Source organism: Pollicipes pollicipes, unplaced genomic scaffold, assembly GCF_011947565.3.
Source record: "Pollicipes pollicipes isolate AB1234 unplaced genomic scaffold, Ppol_2.1 Scaffold_4881;HRSCAF=5763_pilon_pilon_pilon, whole genome shotgun sequence".
NCBI classification, from domain to species: domain Eukaryota; kingdom Metazoa; phylum Arthropoda; class Thecostraca; order Pollicipedomorpha; family Pollicipedidae; genus Pollicipes; species Pollicipes pollicipes.
Window position 1 is genome coordinate 16,784,888 of NW_023596576.1, and position 14,495 is coordinate 16,799,382.

The 14,495-nt window shown below is 53.1% G+C and overlaps 2 protein-coding genes across 2 annotated transcripts; both read right to left on the bottom strand.

Moving 5' to 3' along the window:
- Positions 1-897: 897 nt before the first annotated feature.
- Positions 898-2,699, bottom strand: LOC119100042 (acylcarnitine hydrolase-like). Its single transcript, XM_037223157.1, has one exon. It carries the CDS (start codon positions 2,680-2,682, stop codon positions 898-900), a length of 1,785 nt encoding a protein of 594 aa, XP_037079052.1. The 5' UTR covers positions 2,683-2,699.
- Positions 2,700-5,370: 2,671 nt separating this feature from the next.
- Positions 5,371-13,640, bottom strand: LOC119100043 (acylcarnitine hydrolase-like). The gene is made up of 3 exons (XM_037223158.1): positions 12,854-13,640; positions 11,858-12,746; positions 5,371-5,620 (listed from the first exon to the last, which is right to left on the bottom strand). Exons 1-3 carry the CDS (start codon positions 13,590-13,592, stop codon positions 5,371-5,373), a joined length of 1,878 nt encoding a protein of 625 aa, XP_037079053.1. The 5' UTR covers positions 13,593-13,640.
- Positions 13,641-14,495: the final 855 nt, after the last annotated feature.

Genomic DNA, 14,495 nt, shown 5'->3' on the forward strand with positions numbered 1-14,495 from the left:
GGCTGACATGTCAAATTGGGTTTAACGGCAGGACGGGCTTACGGAATCCCAAGAGGCAGCTGCAGTTGATATTGCGATGGTAAAGGTTTTTATTGATCCATGGTACCAAAAAACAACTGACAGGCAAAAGCACAGTCCGTGACCCCATCGATGCCCTTGTAACGGTGTGCGCGACACTCTCTTCTTCTGCCAATGAAGTTGCCAACAGCGGCCGAATCGACCCTCTTACCAATCTTTTTTATTTTTGATGATGAAAGCATAAACTTGACAAAATCAAGAAATCACCGGGGAGCCTGCTTCATAGGATTTCCAAAGCCAGGCTAGCTACGTTCACGAATCTACTGAAACAAATTCGAATTGTTACAAGGAAAGAAGCATACAGCGATCCCATGGCGTCACGGACCTGGCACATCCCGGTGACCGCGCACCGCGGCGTGCTGTGGCAGCAGCCATCCCATGGCGTTACGGACGTCGCACATCCCGGTGACCGCGCACCGCGGCGTGCTGTGGCAGCAGCCATCCCATGGCGTTACGGACGTCGCACATCCCAGTGACAGTGCATCTTCGTGCTGTGGCCGGCGCAGCGACCGATCCACATTGAGGATAAGAAATTGGGCTAACATGCCATCACACCCATTTTTAGCTTGCATTCCAAGTCATTGTTACAATGGTGTCACAAGTGACAGGTCGACGTGTGCTACACATATATGTGAGTTGCGTACTTTCCAAACAATCTGCCCAACGCCTCGCTCTCAGAGGATCGCGGCAAAACCAGCGCGTGTCGAGCTCCTGGTCTCCGTCACGTCAGCGCTCGCGACTGGAAGCGGCTCTGAAACACCTGCCGGCAGCCCGGCCCGGCTCTCAGCGTCGTAGACCAGCCACTGAATCATCAGAGGCTCAAAGGGCCGAGCGCCGCCTGCGCGCTCCGTACTCAGCCCCGTCCGGCAGGCAGCTGGTCTGCACCTCGTGCCGCCAGGCCTCGTTCATGCGGACGCCCTGCCAGAAGCGCACGCGCTCATCGAACAGCCGCTCCCCGACCGAGGGCTCCGCATTGAGCCGCATGTGGCGCTGGCTGTGCTCGGTGAAGACAGGCCAGTCGGGCGTCGGCAGGACGGTTGAGCTGGGCCGACCGGTGCGAGCGAAGCTCGTCCACAGGCTCATCATGAAGCGGATCATGGTGTAGGTCGGCGAGTCGCCTGGGTACGCTGTCTGCCTTGCGTTACTGAACAGGTACACAAAGACATCGCCGTGCGTGGGACCCATGTACGGTGCATCAATTCCAAGCACGTCGGCGGCGGAGAGGCGACCAGGTCCTCTGTAATCCAGCACGTATTTGTAGACCGGCGCGTGGAGTGACGCGAGGCGCACCTCCTCTGACATGGGAGCAACAAACAGTCGGTCTGCTATAGCTCGAACTAACGGCAGAGGGTTGGTATGGCTGAGTGTGGCATTGCCGACGTAGAAGTCAATCACTTTGGCGATCTCCACGTTTGAGTCCGATCCACAGTCCAGCGGAATGGCCCCGGACTCGTTGATAAAGCCATTTAGGATGCCCCATTGAATGGGATTTCTTGAAAACACACCTTCCGCCACTGATTTGTTTCGGAGAAAAAAACGAGCATACCGTGCTCCTTCCTCTTCCGCAATGCCGTTCATCCATGGAACCAGGTTGAATTCCCCATTCTTGATGAGATAACGCGGATCCTTTGGCAGCAGCGGCGATTCCAATTCGTGGTCCACTCGTGGATGAAAAAGCAATCCTTGCAGCCTTACTTTCTTTTTGGCCTCCATGAGATCCTCAGAGGGGGCGTTCCTTACGCATTCAACCATGATGGAAACATCGTCGGCAGAGCAGTTGAGCTGCTCTGCAAACTTATGAGTGAAATCCTTCGCCTTGCCGCCTGCTGCGAAACTCGTCAACGCGGTACCCGACTGGCTGATGGCGCGGTGGAACAGGCCTTTCGCCAGGGGGCTCAGCACCAAAAGCGAGACACTGGCTCCTCCCGCTGACGTGCCGAAAACGGTCACCGTAGCGGGGTCTCCGCCTAATCTGGCGATATTATCCCGGACCCACTGCAGCAGCATCACCTGGTCCAGCAGACCGTAGTTGCCGGGAGCGTTCTTATCGTGTGTCGTGAAGAATCCAAACGGTCCCAGTCGGTAGTTGAAGGTCACCAGCACCACAGCCTCGTCCATGAAATAGTTCGGCCCGAATATCTCCTCGTCTCCGCTGCCCTCCGTGAAACTACCGCCGTGGATGAAGACCATGACTGGCAAACCGCCAACGGCTCTCCCGCCAACGGCTTTCTTCAGCGCCGGCAGCTGCGGCGTGTACACGTTGGCGAACAAGCAGTCTTCGTCGCCCTCCAGACTGTAGTTCTTCAGCGAATTGTACTGCAGACACGTGCTGCCGTGCTTGAGGCCGTCCAGCACGTCCGCCCAGCCCGGGTGGCGTTGCGGCGGCTGAAAGCGGAGTGGCCCGAGCGGCGCGCGCGCGTACGGGATCCCCTTGAAGCCGAAGAAGAGGCCGCCGGCGGCGCTGCGCCGCGCCACGCCCCTGACGATGCCCTCTCGCGTGGCGACGAGCGGGCGGGACTGCACGTCGGGGTAGCCGGCCGCTGCGGTCAGCAGCAGCGTCAGACTCAGCAGCACCGCCGGCGCACTCCGGAGCAGGACGGCCATCGTCGCTGTGCGGAGGACGACAGTGCCGAGCGGGAGAGGGACGTGTGTGCTCGCTCTCAGCGGGGCCGTGGCACTGACGAGGGCCGGCCGAAGTCTCGGATTAACCCCGTGGGCGGATTAACTACAAAGAAGGCAATAAACACGCCAGCTCTGGACTGACGTCCGCCATGGGTCGCAGGGGCGTGCAAATTGCACGACTTCATCTCTGTATGTTGGCGGCTCAGTTGCAAGATGGATGGAACATGCGCTCGTGATATTAGATTTGTTCTCATCGGAGGAGCTCGGTGTTAATGTAGGACATTTCGGAGCGTGCGCTGCAGTCCACCTCCCAACGATGGTGTCCGTGCGCCATGCTTCATCCGCCTCTGCTTGCATTCGCCGCCGCCGACATGACAAGTGACCTTTTCTGGGCATGTGCCAGTCTTGCAGATGTACGCGTCTAGCACTGCCAAAGGCTTACGAGAGAGTGGAAAACCACAATCAGAGAGAAGCACGATCACCTTCAATTACGAGACAAGCCGAAGTGTTAAGGAGATAACCGTATAATAACCGTATAACAGTTGCAGTGGCATCACACACATGTATCTACCTTGGCACCTTAGTTAGGTGCAGTATGTTTATGCAGACTAGGATGATACGGTATCAAAAGGAAAGGCGATTCTCATCAGCAATGCCATTAATGTAAATGATGTTCAAAAGTGGAAAAAATCCAACGGACACATTTTATTTACTGAAAGGTGCACTGAGTGGTCTTCTAACTCCTAACTATCCGTTGGCTCTTTTGGATAGCATGGACCGGCATCGTGATTTTAAGAAGAGTTAACAAGCTCTAAAAACTGTTTCAAAGCTACCTATTTTAGGTCATGTGCTTGTTTTGAATGTTGTTCGGCAACCAGCAGGCTTATGAACCTAGACCAGTAAGTGGATCGGGATTGTTAGACGATTTCATTTTTATATAACGCCTAAATCTATGACGTAATCCATTGACTTCCATAAGTGGGCTGCTGTAAATCATTCATGTGGTGTACTGAAGTCCACTATGTTTTACAGTTTCGGTACATGTAGGGTGTGTTATCATTATGCAAACGCAGTTGTTCGCACAATAACTTAGAGCTTCTGTATCTTATGTAAATGTATTTTGCTGTTACGCTTGTGGTCGCGAGTGGACTGAAATGCTTTATCTAGCATGATATTTGTCATTATATTTTGTATTGCATTCCTCGCCTTTTTTTACATGTGATGTCTTTAGCGTACATGTTGCTGCGCCGGCATTTTAACATCAGTGAAAGTTTTGCCTGGGTTGTGTGCCCGGTGTCAACGTTCGCTCAGTTCCCAGTCAACTATTTGTAAAAATGTGTGTTAGTCTTCTTGTGCTACTAATTTATATGTGAGAATGCTGAAAACATCGCTTTGTTTGCGCTATGCAGGAGTTTTGTGTTGTGCTGACCTTTTTTTGAAAACCTAGCTACTGGCAAATGTACAATCAGCATCTGCTATCCTAGGACCCGTGGTGACACCCGTAGTTTTTAGGACTTGTACACGTGCCGTTTGCCCGCGCCCACAATTTCCCCAGCTTGTGAACCCAACCTTCCCAGCTGGTGTGAGTACTCGCCGGTCTGCGCAGCCCATGATGACCTTTAGCAATGACCCATGGTGTTGAAAGGCGGCTTGCAGATCAGCTTGCGCGCCACTGCTCGATTATTTTTGTTTAATGTTAATGGGAGAACATTGAAAATGGCAGTGCTTTAACGAATATAAATTATACTTCCACGTCGAATGAAATGGAACGTTGTTTACCTCTGGCTGGGAGGCAAGTTCGCGTGATGCAAATTGTGCTTCGAACACTCATCTGTTTGGCCGCTTATTTTGCCGGTAATGCTTAAATTGGCTCTGAGCCGCGGCTCAGAACAGGAGTTTTAATATTTTAATCGTTTTCCATTGCCCGATGTGTTGTGAACACGCCCAGCCTTCACAAAGGCACAGCATGCCGCCCCTGCCGTGTCGCGCCGCGGCCTCGGCCGCGCGGTGGAATGCGACATATCGCCGCGGGCGCTGACCACCGTCCCGAGGCGGACCGTACGGGACGCATGATAGGTGCGTGTGTGTAAGCTGACTTATAAGTGGTAGCTCACCTGAACTAAATGTTATGTCGTGCCTGCCTGGTATAGCAGGGGCAGTACGCCACTGGACTCAGTCCATTACAGATCGCCGCGTCACTACACGTCTCTTTCTAACCGAGCTGAGCCGTACCGCTGGACGAAGACATCACACGATGTATGCGACTACATCTCTCCAAAAGGTTAAAATAGCTTAATTGTAACGCTTGCCGTCGCGTCTAATCTCATCGTGTGCATTTCACAGTTCTACTATGTGCTATGCAAGGGTTGTAAGCTAGAGGATACCCTGAAATTTGTGATAACAAGCTTACGATGAGTGATTTCAGTATCCTATGTTTTTTTAAGATCTAAACCCTAATTTTCAAGATTTCAATCCCCGTTTTCAGAATTCGGGCTTTGCAAGATCCGAAGATGTTTGAATCTTTTCAAAACATGCCCATCAGATAAATACCGTCTCCAGTGTGACATCCGTGGCGTCGTGTGAACACTGGTGCAGCTGGCTCATATTCGCACTCGCGCTCGTCTCCCAGTGTGACATCCGGGGCGTCGTGTGAACACCGGCGCAGCTGGCTCAATCGCACTCACGCTCGTCTCCCAGTGTGACATCCGTGGCGTCGTGTGAACACCGGTGCAGCTGGCTCATATCGCACTCGCGCTCGTCTCCCAGTGTGACATCCGGGGCGTTGTGTGAACACCGGTGCAGCTGGTTCATATCGCACTCGCGCTCGTCTCCCAGTGTGACATCCGTGGCGTCGTGTGAACACCGGTGCAGCTGGCTCATATCGCACTCGCGCTCGTCTCGCTCGGGGTACATCTCATTGCTGTGATCAGAAGCCAGAAGTTTGAGCAGTAAGAATAGACGAAAAAAATTCGTTCCATTGCGGAAGTACTTGGCTCCTTAACAAACTGACTCGCCCTATTTCATAACGCCGACCGAAAGTATGGGGGTGGGGGGACTTACGCGACCATTCCATTGTTAATTCAAAACAAAGTTTTCAAACTAAGTTCTATGTTTTGAGTTTTACTAACTGCCTTACAAACAATTTGTACTCCAGCCTGTTTCTAGCTTTTCGCGAAAAAGCTAGTAAGTATGGTCTTAACGAGATCACGCTACTAAAAACGCCATTGGAGATAGAATATACTGTTGTCATGTATATATAATTCACCAGCGATATTCCATGGAAAGAGCCCTGATTCCTAAATATCCCTCTATTTTTCCGTTGTGTATGGCAATATTTATGACCCAGTGTCACGTGGCTATCATGAAACACACACATGCACACACACACACACATACACACACACACACACACACACACACACACACACACACACACGCACACACACACACACACACACACACACACACACACACACACACACACACACACACACACACACACACACACACACACACACACACACACACACACACACACACATTGTGTTGCTTCTTTAATTATGAGCGCATGGTTAGGTAGTTTGTGTGTTCTGAGCATATATGTGTGATGTAGGCCTCCGTTAATGTAACAGTATCGGCCCCGCTGCGAGCGTTCGGTAGGATTCGTCGTTTGCCTTCCGTCCTCTCGCCACATGTGGGTCGCCGTGCAGTGTTCCTGAAAACTGTCGGCACTCGGAAACCAAACATGCCAGAAAATCGTTTTTGGGTGTCAAAACAAGTATAACGAGCTATCCATGGACTACGAAAAATTGAGGCGTTATTGCAAGATACGCTGGAGAGAAATCCTCGGAAAACCTTACTGGGTAGCATCTACCCCCTCACTGTATGAGACAAGGATTAAGGAAAAAGGACGCACACCCACCAAAGCGCAAAGATAAGTATCCCTGAACCGTCTAATCGCCAAAACGCCTAGAACCAAACCACCCCCACCAAGCTAAACGCTCCGAAGTCAATGAAAAATTGGTAAGAAATAAAACTCCAAAGGAAAATAATAACTATTTTTGTAGTTTATTCAGTTAGCAAAAAAGATAAGTCAATTAACGTATCAACCGCTTAATGGGTTCATGTTCACCTCTGCTTTCACGCATCCGTTCTCAAGTCCCCTCTGGTCGTTCTTGCTACCTGGCATTACACTGCGCTGAGCTTTCAGCCTTTTCCCGTGGCGACAAATTTAACCCATTTAGATCAAGGCCATACACTTAAGCAAAGCACTTCTGTCACGCCAGAAATCAGAGACTCCCGTGCATTATGCAGAGATACATATCGCTGGCCTGAAATACGGTTGTTCAGTTTTTCCTTGGTAGAACGCACGTCACATAATCTATTAGCATGCACACATGCAGATACTCACACGAATACACACGCTTAAATCATACACAGTAATCATGCATATTTTACTACAACGGAGATGCGCTATTTACGTAAATTTCACGCTAAGATATTGAAAATCCACCCGTCGGAAAAATGGAAAGGAAATGATGCTCATTAGAAGTACACTGAGAGACTTAGGACGCATTTTCCGGACATAGAATTGGGATAGCGTAAGAGCGCCTTCAAAATTGTTTAAAGGGTGTCTTTAATAGCGTTACCCAGTTTTTAGTTCTCAATGCGTCGCGCACAAGTCTCCTTGAAGCGCCGTCGCATTGGAAAATGTTAATACCTCAACTATTAGTTTTGTGCATACAGTGTAAAAGTGCTAACCACAAGGCCTAAGCAAGCTTTTCAATGTAATTTTGTTGTGTAGCAGGATAGGCTGAAATGTCAAATTTGGGTTAATGGGCAGGGCATGCTTTCGGAGGCGCAAGCGGCAGCTACAGTTTGTATTGCGACGGTAAATATTTTAATTGATTCATGTTACCAAAAACATCTGACAGGCAAAAGTACAGTCTACTTATTTATTTAATACGCGTCATCAGCTCACTCCGCTCAGAATGTGGTTGTTTTAGAGCCCGTGCGATGGAAATAAAACACTGTAGGTCAGGGAGGCTCGCGCAAACGCGTGCACACGCAGGCATACATACGCAAAACACACTCTCACATTCGCTAGTCGTTTGAAGTAGGCGTCGCTATCTGTTATTGATCCGCTGCTGCATGATAAAACCACGCAACTCGCGTTTAAATTGTGGAAGGCTCAGGTCGCGATTGCTCTGCGGTAGTGCGTTGTAGGCGGTCACGGTGGTGAGAACAAAACGCCGCCTTCCCCATTCGGATCTGATCACCGGCACATGTAACACATCATCCTGCCCCTTTGTGAGATGGTGAACATGGCGTCTATGGATAAGGTGATTAGATAGTGACTCCGGCTGGGACCTTTCCAGGATGCGTTTCAGAAGTGTCAGTGTATGATACAAGAACATGTTGTCAGCAGACATCCACTCGGGATCTCGTAATACATCACTCACATGATCATATTTCCGACGCCCAGAGATGACTAGTGCTGCGAAGTTTAGCAGCTGTAATGAGTGTGGGCTGAGGCAAACTGTGCCGGGTGTGGCTGAGGCCGATAAGAACGCCAGTGCGTCGCCGCACGACGTCACCAGTGTGCGCAGTGAACGTCATCCGCTAGTAAAATGCAACACCCAGGTTTCGAACTGAAGTACAGCTGTCTACAGTGGCGCCCATAAATTTGATGCTAGCCGGTGGCAGGTTCCGAAGACTTTGACGCGTGCCGAGGACAATGGACTGTGCTTTTTTGTGTGTGTTAATTTTCATTTCGTTATTGCCAAACCATTTGGACAGGTGTGAAAGATGTTGCTCCATAGATGTGATCAGCGTACCAATGTCACCGGGCCTCCCACTCACTAAAACCTGCGTGTCGTCGGCGTACTGCACAATACATGCGTCGTGAACATACAGGGGCATATCATTAGGATAAATGCTGTACAGCAGCAGGCCGAGCGCTGAGCCCTGGTAGGTTCCGATCGGGCTGTACAAAGCCACGGACAGAGAGGAAGCGCCACCTGGGTTCTGGACGAGGACCTGCTGAAAGTGGTTTTGGAGGTAGCTAGCAAACCAACGTACATCAACATTGTGCAGCGGGAGTTTCTAGTGAGTCCATCATGTGGGATAGCATCAAAGCATTTGGATGAGTCCAGTGGGCATAACAAGGTGATTTCCCTTTGATCCAGGGCCTCATAAACTTTGTCGGTTACGGTGAGAAGCGCTGTGTCAGTGGAGTGATATGATCTATAACCATGTTGACTAGACGAGAACAGGTGGTGAGAGGTATAATATGCAAACAGGTGCTCGTAAAATTCACGTTCGTTTACCTTTGCGATAGTCGGTAAAATTGAGATAGGCCTGTAAGTAGAAACATCAGTAGATTTTGACATCTTTTGGATAGGATGTACTATTGTCAGTTTCCACGAGTCGGGAGCTACATGTGCTGTCAGGCCGGAATTTACAATATGGGCGATCACGGGACAAATAGCGTATATACACAGTTTGAAAAACCGGATACACAATCCGTCTGCACCGCACGATGTACTGTTATGCATGCGGGCTATGACGCGTCGCAGTTGCTTTCCAGACGCGTTCCAGGTATCGCCCGTGTAACGGGCGATACCTGGAGCCGGCCGTTGGCCACGCGCGGCAGGCGTGCCGCCAGCTCCGGCCCCAAGGAGTCCACCTGGCGGGCGGTCGAGTTACCAATTACCGGTTACCTACCGGTTACACCGTTAGCACCGGTTAATGTCGTCAACGTCCGCATCAGGTTTAGACCTGGTCGGCTGCTTAGATGAGACGACAGGCTGCACACTGCGCCACATCGAGCTCGGTCCACCCTCTCGTACACGCCTGTCAATCTCCTCCCGTGTGTCACTATGCACTGCCGACCTGACTTGCCGGTTTTGGTACTTATACGTCTCGCGGTCATAATCACGGAGTGCAGCACGCCGCCGGGTCATCAGGTCTTTAGTAGCTTCCGTGCCAGGTGGTGCTGTACGATTGCGCACTTTTGAACGTCTCAGCGGTGCTAAAGCATCAACGATAGGACGAGTCACTGTAAGGAAATAGTCGCACTGGTCTCCTGGATCGACACTGCCGTACACTGGACCCCAGTCCACACTTTGGAGACGTCGATTCGCCTCCGTCAAGTCAAGTTTGCGCCAGCATCTACCGTCAGTGCGCACTGCGCAGGTCGGTAGTCCGGTAGCGGCAACAGAGCACGTGACCAGTCATGGGGACTATAGTCACAGTGCGGCGTGCCGGCGCGCTCAACACCACCGTTTGCACAAATACAATCGATGGTGGAGTTAGATGACCAGAACGTGTGCCCGCTGATATGCTGCTGCAGAGAGTATGCAGTGAGGAACTCTCTGAACCTGCTGGCCGCGGTGTTCTCGTTGCTGCTGCAGATGGTGATGTTGATGTCACCGGGTATGATGATGGGTCCACTGTGACGTGTGAGGATGTCCTGGAGTTGCTGCTCCAGCTCACCGAGGTCCGCAGTGACTCGTGCCTGCGTCTGTGTCGGGGGCCGGCACAGTGAGCACACCATCACTTTTCGAGAGCCAGCGTGGATCTGGACCCACAGCGACTCCAGTTCGGAGCCTGCTGTGACCTGATCAGGTCTGTTCACCACAGTCGCCTCCAGTGACTCTTTCACTAGTACAGCCACGCCACCATACCCTTTGTTATCAGGTCTGTCTCTCATCTCTCAGCCCGTGCCCCCAGTCGGGCGGGGAACTTCTGAGATTAGTATTGTCAGGAACCGCAGGATCAATCTTCTTATCAAAATTTTTTGATCGATAAAGGCATACATTTGACAAAAACAAGAAATCACCAGAAGGCCTGCTTCACCGGATCTCCAAAGCCACGCTAGATAAATCCACGAACCTTTTGGATATTCTGAAATGTTCACGCGGAAAAAGCACGCAGTCATCCCATGATGCCACGGAAGTCTCACATCCCGGCGACGGCACCCCTCAGCGTGCTGTGGCAGCAGCCACCCCATAGTGTCACGGACGTCGCACATCCCAGCGACGGCACCCCTCAGCGTGCTGTGGGAGCAGCCATCCCATGGTGTCACGGACGTCGCACATCCCAGCGACGGCACCCCTCAGCGTGCTGTGGCAGCAGCCACCCCATAGTGTCACGGACGTCGCACATCCCAGCGACGGCACCCCTCAGCGTGCTGTGGCAGCAGCCATCCCATGGTGTCACGGACGTCGCACATCCCAGCGACGGCACCCCTCAGCGTGCTGTGGCAGCAGCCACCCCATAGTGTCACGGACGTCGCACATCCCAGCGACGGCACCCCTCAGCGTGCTGTGGCAGCAGCCACCCCATGGTGTCACGGACGTCGCACATCCCAGCGACGGTACACCTCAGCGTGCTGTGGCAGCAGCCATCCCATGGTGTCACGGACGTCGCGCATCCCGGTGACGGCACCACTCAGCGTGCTGTGGCAGCAGCCACCCCATGGTGTCACGGACGTCGCGCATCCCGGTGACGGCACCACTCAGCGTGCTGTGGCAGCAGCCACCCCATGGTGTCACGGACGTCGCACATCCCGATGATGGCACACCTCAGCGTGCTGTGGTAGCAGCCACCCCATGGTGTCACGGACGTCGCACATCCCGGTGACGGCACCACTCAGCGTGCTGTGGCAGCAGCCACCCCATGGTGTCACGGACGTCGCGCATCCCGGTGACGGCACCACTCAGCGTGCTGTGGCAGCAGCCACCCCATGGTGTCACGGACGTCGCGCATCCCGATGACGGCACATCTCAGCGTGCTGTGGCAGGGCCAGCGATTGATCTGCATTATAAATAACTAATCGGAGTAAGATGCTCATGTACCCATTCATAGCTTTCATTCCGAGTCATTGTTCCAATGGTGCCACAATCGACAGTTCGACGTGTGCTCCACATATACGTGGCAGACGTACTTTCTAACAATCACTTCACGCCTCCCACTTAAAAGATCGCGGCGAAACCAGGGCGTGCCGGGCTCCTGGTCTCCGTCACGTCAGCGCTCGCGACTGGAAGCGGCTCTGAAACACCTGCCGCCAGCCCGGCTCGGCTCTCAGCGTCGTACACCAGCCACTGAATCATCAAAGGCTCAAGGGGCCGAGCGCCGCCTGCGCGCTCCGTACTCAGCCCCGTTCGGCAGGCAGCTGGTCTGCACCTCGTGCCGCCAGGCCTCGTTTATGCGGACGCTCTGCCAGAAGCGCACGCGCTCATCGAACAGCCGCTCCCCGACTGAGGGCTCCGCATCGAGTCGCATGTGGCGCTGGCTGTGCTCGGTGAAGACAGGCCAGTCGGGCGTCGGCAGGACGGTTGAGCTGGGCCGACCGGTGCGAGCGAAGCTCGTCCACAGGCTCACCATGAAGCGGATCATGGTGTACGTCGGCGAGTCGGCTGGGTACGCTGCCTGCTTTGCGTTGCTGAACAGGTACACCAAGTCATCGCCGTGCGAGGGATCCATGATCGGTGCATCAATTCCAAACAGCTCGGCGGGGGAGAGGCGACCAGGTCCTCTGTAATCCAGCACGTATTTGTAGACCGGCGCGTGGAGTGACGCGAGGCGCACCTCCTCCGACATGGGAACAACAAATACTCGGTCTCCTATAGCTGGAACGAACGGCAGAGTGTTAGTATGGCTGAGTGTGTCATTGCCGACGTAGAAGTCAATCACTTTGGCGATCTCCACGTTTGAGTCCGATCCACAGTCCAGTGGAATGGCCCCGGACTCGCTAATCAAGCCAGTTAGGATGCCCCATGTGATGGGATTTCCTGAAGACACACCTTCCGCCACTGATTTGTTTTGGAGAAAAAAACGAGCATACAGTGCTCCTTCCTCTTCCGCAATGCCATTCATCCATGGAACCAGGTTGAATTCCCCATTCTTGATGAGATATCGCGGATCTTTTGGCAGAAACGGCGATTCCGATTCGTGGTCCACCCGTGGATGAAAAGCGCCTCCTGCAGCCTTACTTTCTTTCTGGCCTCCATGAGATCCTCGGAGGGGGCGTTCCTTACGCACTCAACCATGATGGAGACATCGTCGGCAGAGCAGTTGAGCTGCTCTGCAAACTTATGAGTGAAATCCTTCGCCTTGCCGCCTGCTGCGAAACTCGTCAACGCGGTACCCGACTGGCTGATGGCGCGGTGGAACAGGCCTTTCGCCAGGGGGCTCAGCACCAAAAACGAGACACTGGCTCCTCCCGCTGACGTGCCGAAAACGGTCACCGTAGCGGGGTCTCCGCCTAATCTGGCGATATTATCCCGGACCCACTGCAGCAGCAGCACCTGGTCTAGCAAACCGTAGTTGCCGGGAGCGTTCTTATCGTGTGTCGTGAAGAATCCGAACGATCCAAGTCGGTAGTTGAAGGTCACCAGCACCACAGCCTCGTCCATGAAATAGTTCGGTCCGTATATCTCCTCGTCTCCGCTGCCCATCGTGAAGCCACCGGCGTGTATGAAAACCATGACTGGCAAACCTCCAACGGCTCTCTCCAGCGCCGGCAGCTGCGGCGTGTACACGTTGGCGAACAAGCAGTCCTCGTCGCCCTCCAGACTGTTGTTCTTAAAGGCGTTGTACTGCAGACACGTGCGGCCGTGCTTGAGGCCGTCCAGCACGTCCGCCCAGCCCGGGTGGCGTTGCGGCGGTTGAAAGCGGAGTGGCCCGAGCGGCGCGCGCGCGTACGGGATCCCCTTGAAGCCGAAGAAGAGGCCGCCGGCGGCGCTGCGCCGCGCCACGCCCCTGACGATGCCCTCTCGCGTGGCGACGAGCGGGCGGGACTGCACGTCGGGGTAGCCGGCCGCTGCGGTCAGCAGCAGCGTCAGACTCAGCAGCACCGCCGGCGCGCGCCGGAGCTGGTCGGCCATCTTCGCTGTGCGAGGGACAACAGTGCCGAGCGGGAGAGGGACGGGTGTGCTCACTCCCAGCGGGTCCGTGGCACTGACAAGGGCCGGCCGAAGTCTCGGATTAACTCCGTGGGCGGAGTAACTACAAATAAGGCAATAGACATGCAAGCTCTGCACTGAGGTCTGCCATGAACCGCAGGGGCGTGCAAATTGCACGACCTCATCTGTGTATGTTGGCGGCTCAGTTGCAAGATGGAAGGAATATGCGCTCGCGATATTATCTCATGGGAAGAGATCGGTGTTAATGTAGGACACTTCGGAGCGTGCGCTGCAGTCCACCTCCCAACGATGGTGTCCGTGCGCCATGCTTCATCCGCCTCTGCTTGCATTCGCCGCCGCCGACATGACAAGTGACCTTTTCTGGGCATGTGCCAGTCTTGCAGATGTACGCGTCTAGCACTGCCAAAGGCTTACGAGAGAGTGAAAAACCACTATCAGAGAGAAGCACGATCACCTTCAATTATGAGATAATCCGAAGTCTTAAGGAGATAACCGTATGCACTTACAGTTGCAGTGGCATCACACACATGTATCTGCCTTGACACCTTAATTAGGTGCAGTATGTTTGAACATCACATGCTTTACGGTCGTCATGTCTGAGCACGCGATCCTATGAATTTCATCGGCTACAGGGGCACGCGAGCAAGAGCATCACTTATACTTTGATAACGGTCTTAGCGTTGCAACTTATGCTTACAAGGCTTTTTCCAGATTTGTATGGGTTTTCAGCTGAAAGAGCAATCTTAAGATTATGTGGTGCGTTTCACAGTGCCGACTTTTTCAGGATGGTCAGATGCTGATATAATATGTTTCTAGCTTAGACAACCCAGATATCAAGGTGTAAAAAATTGTCATAGCTATATC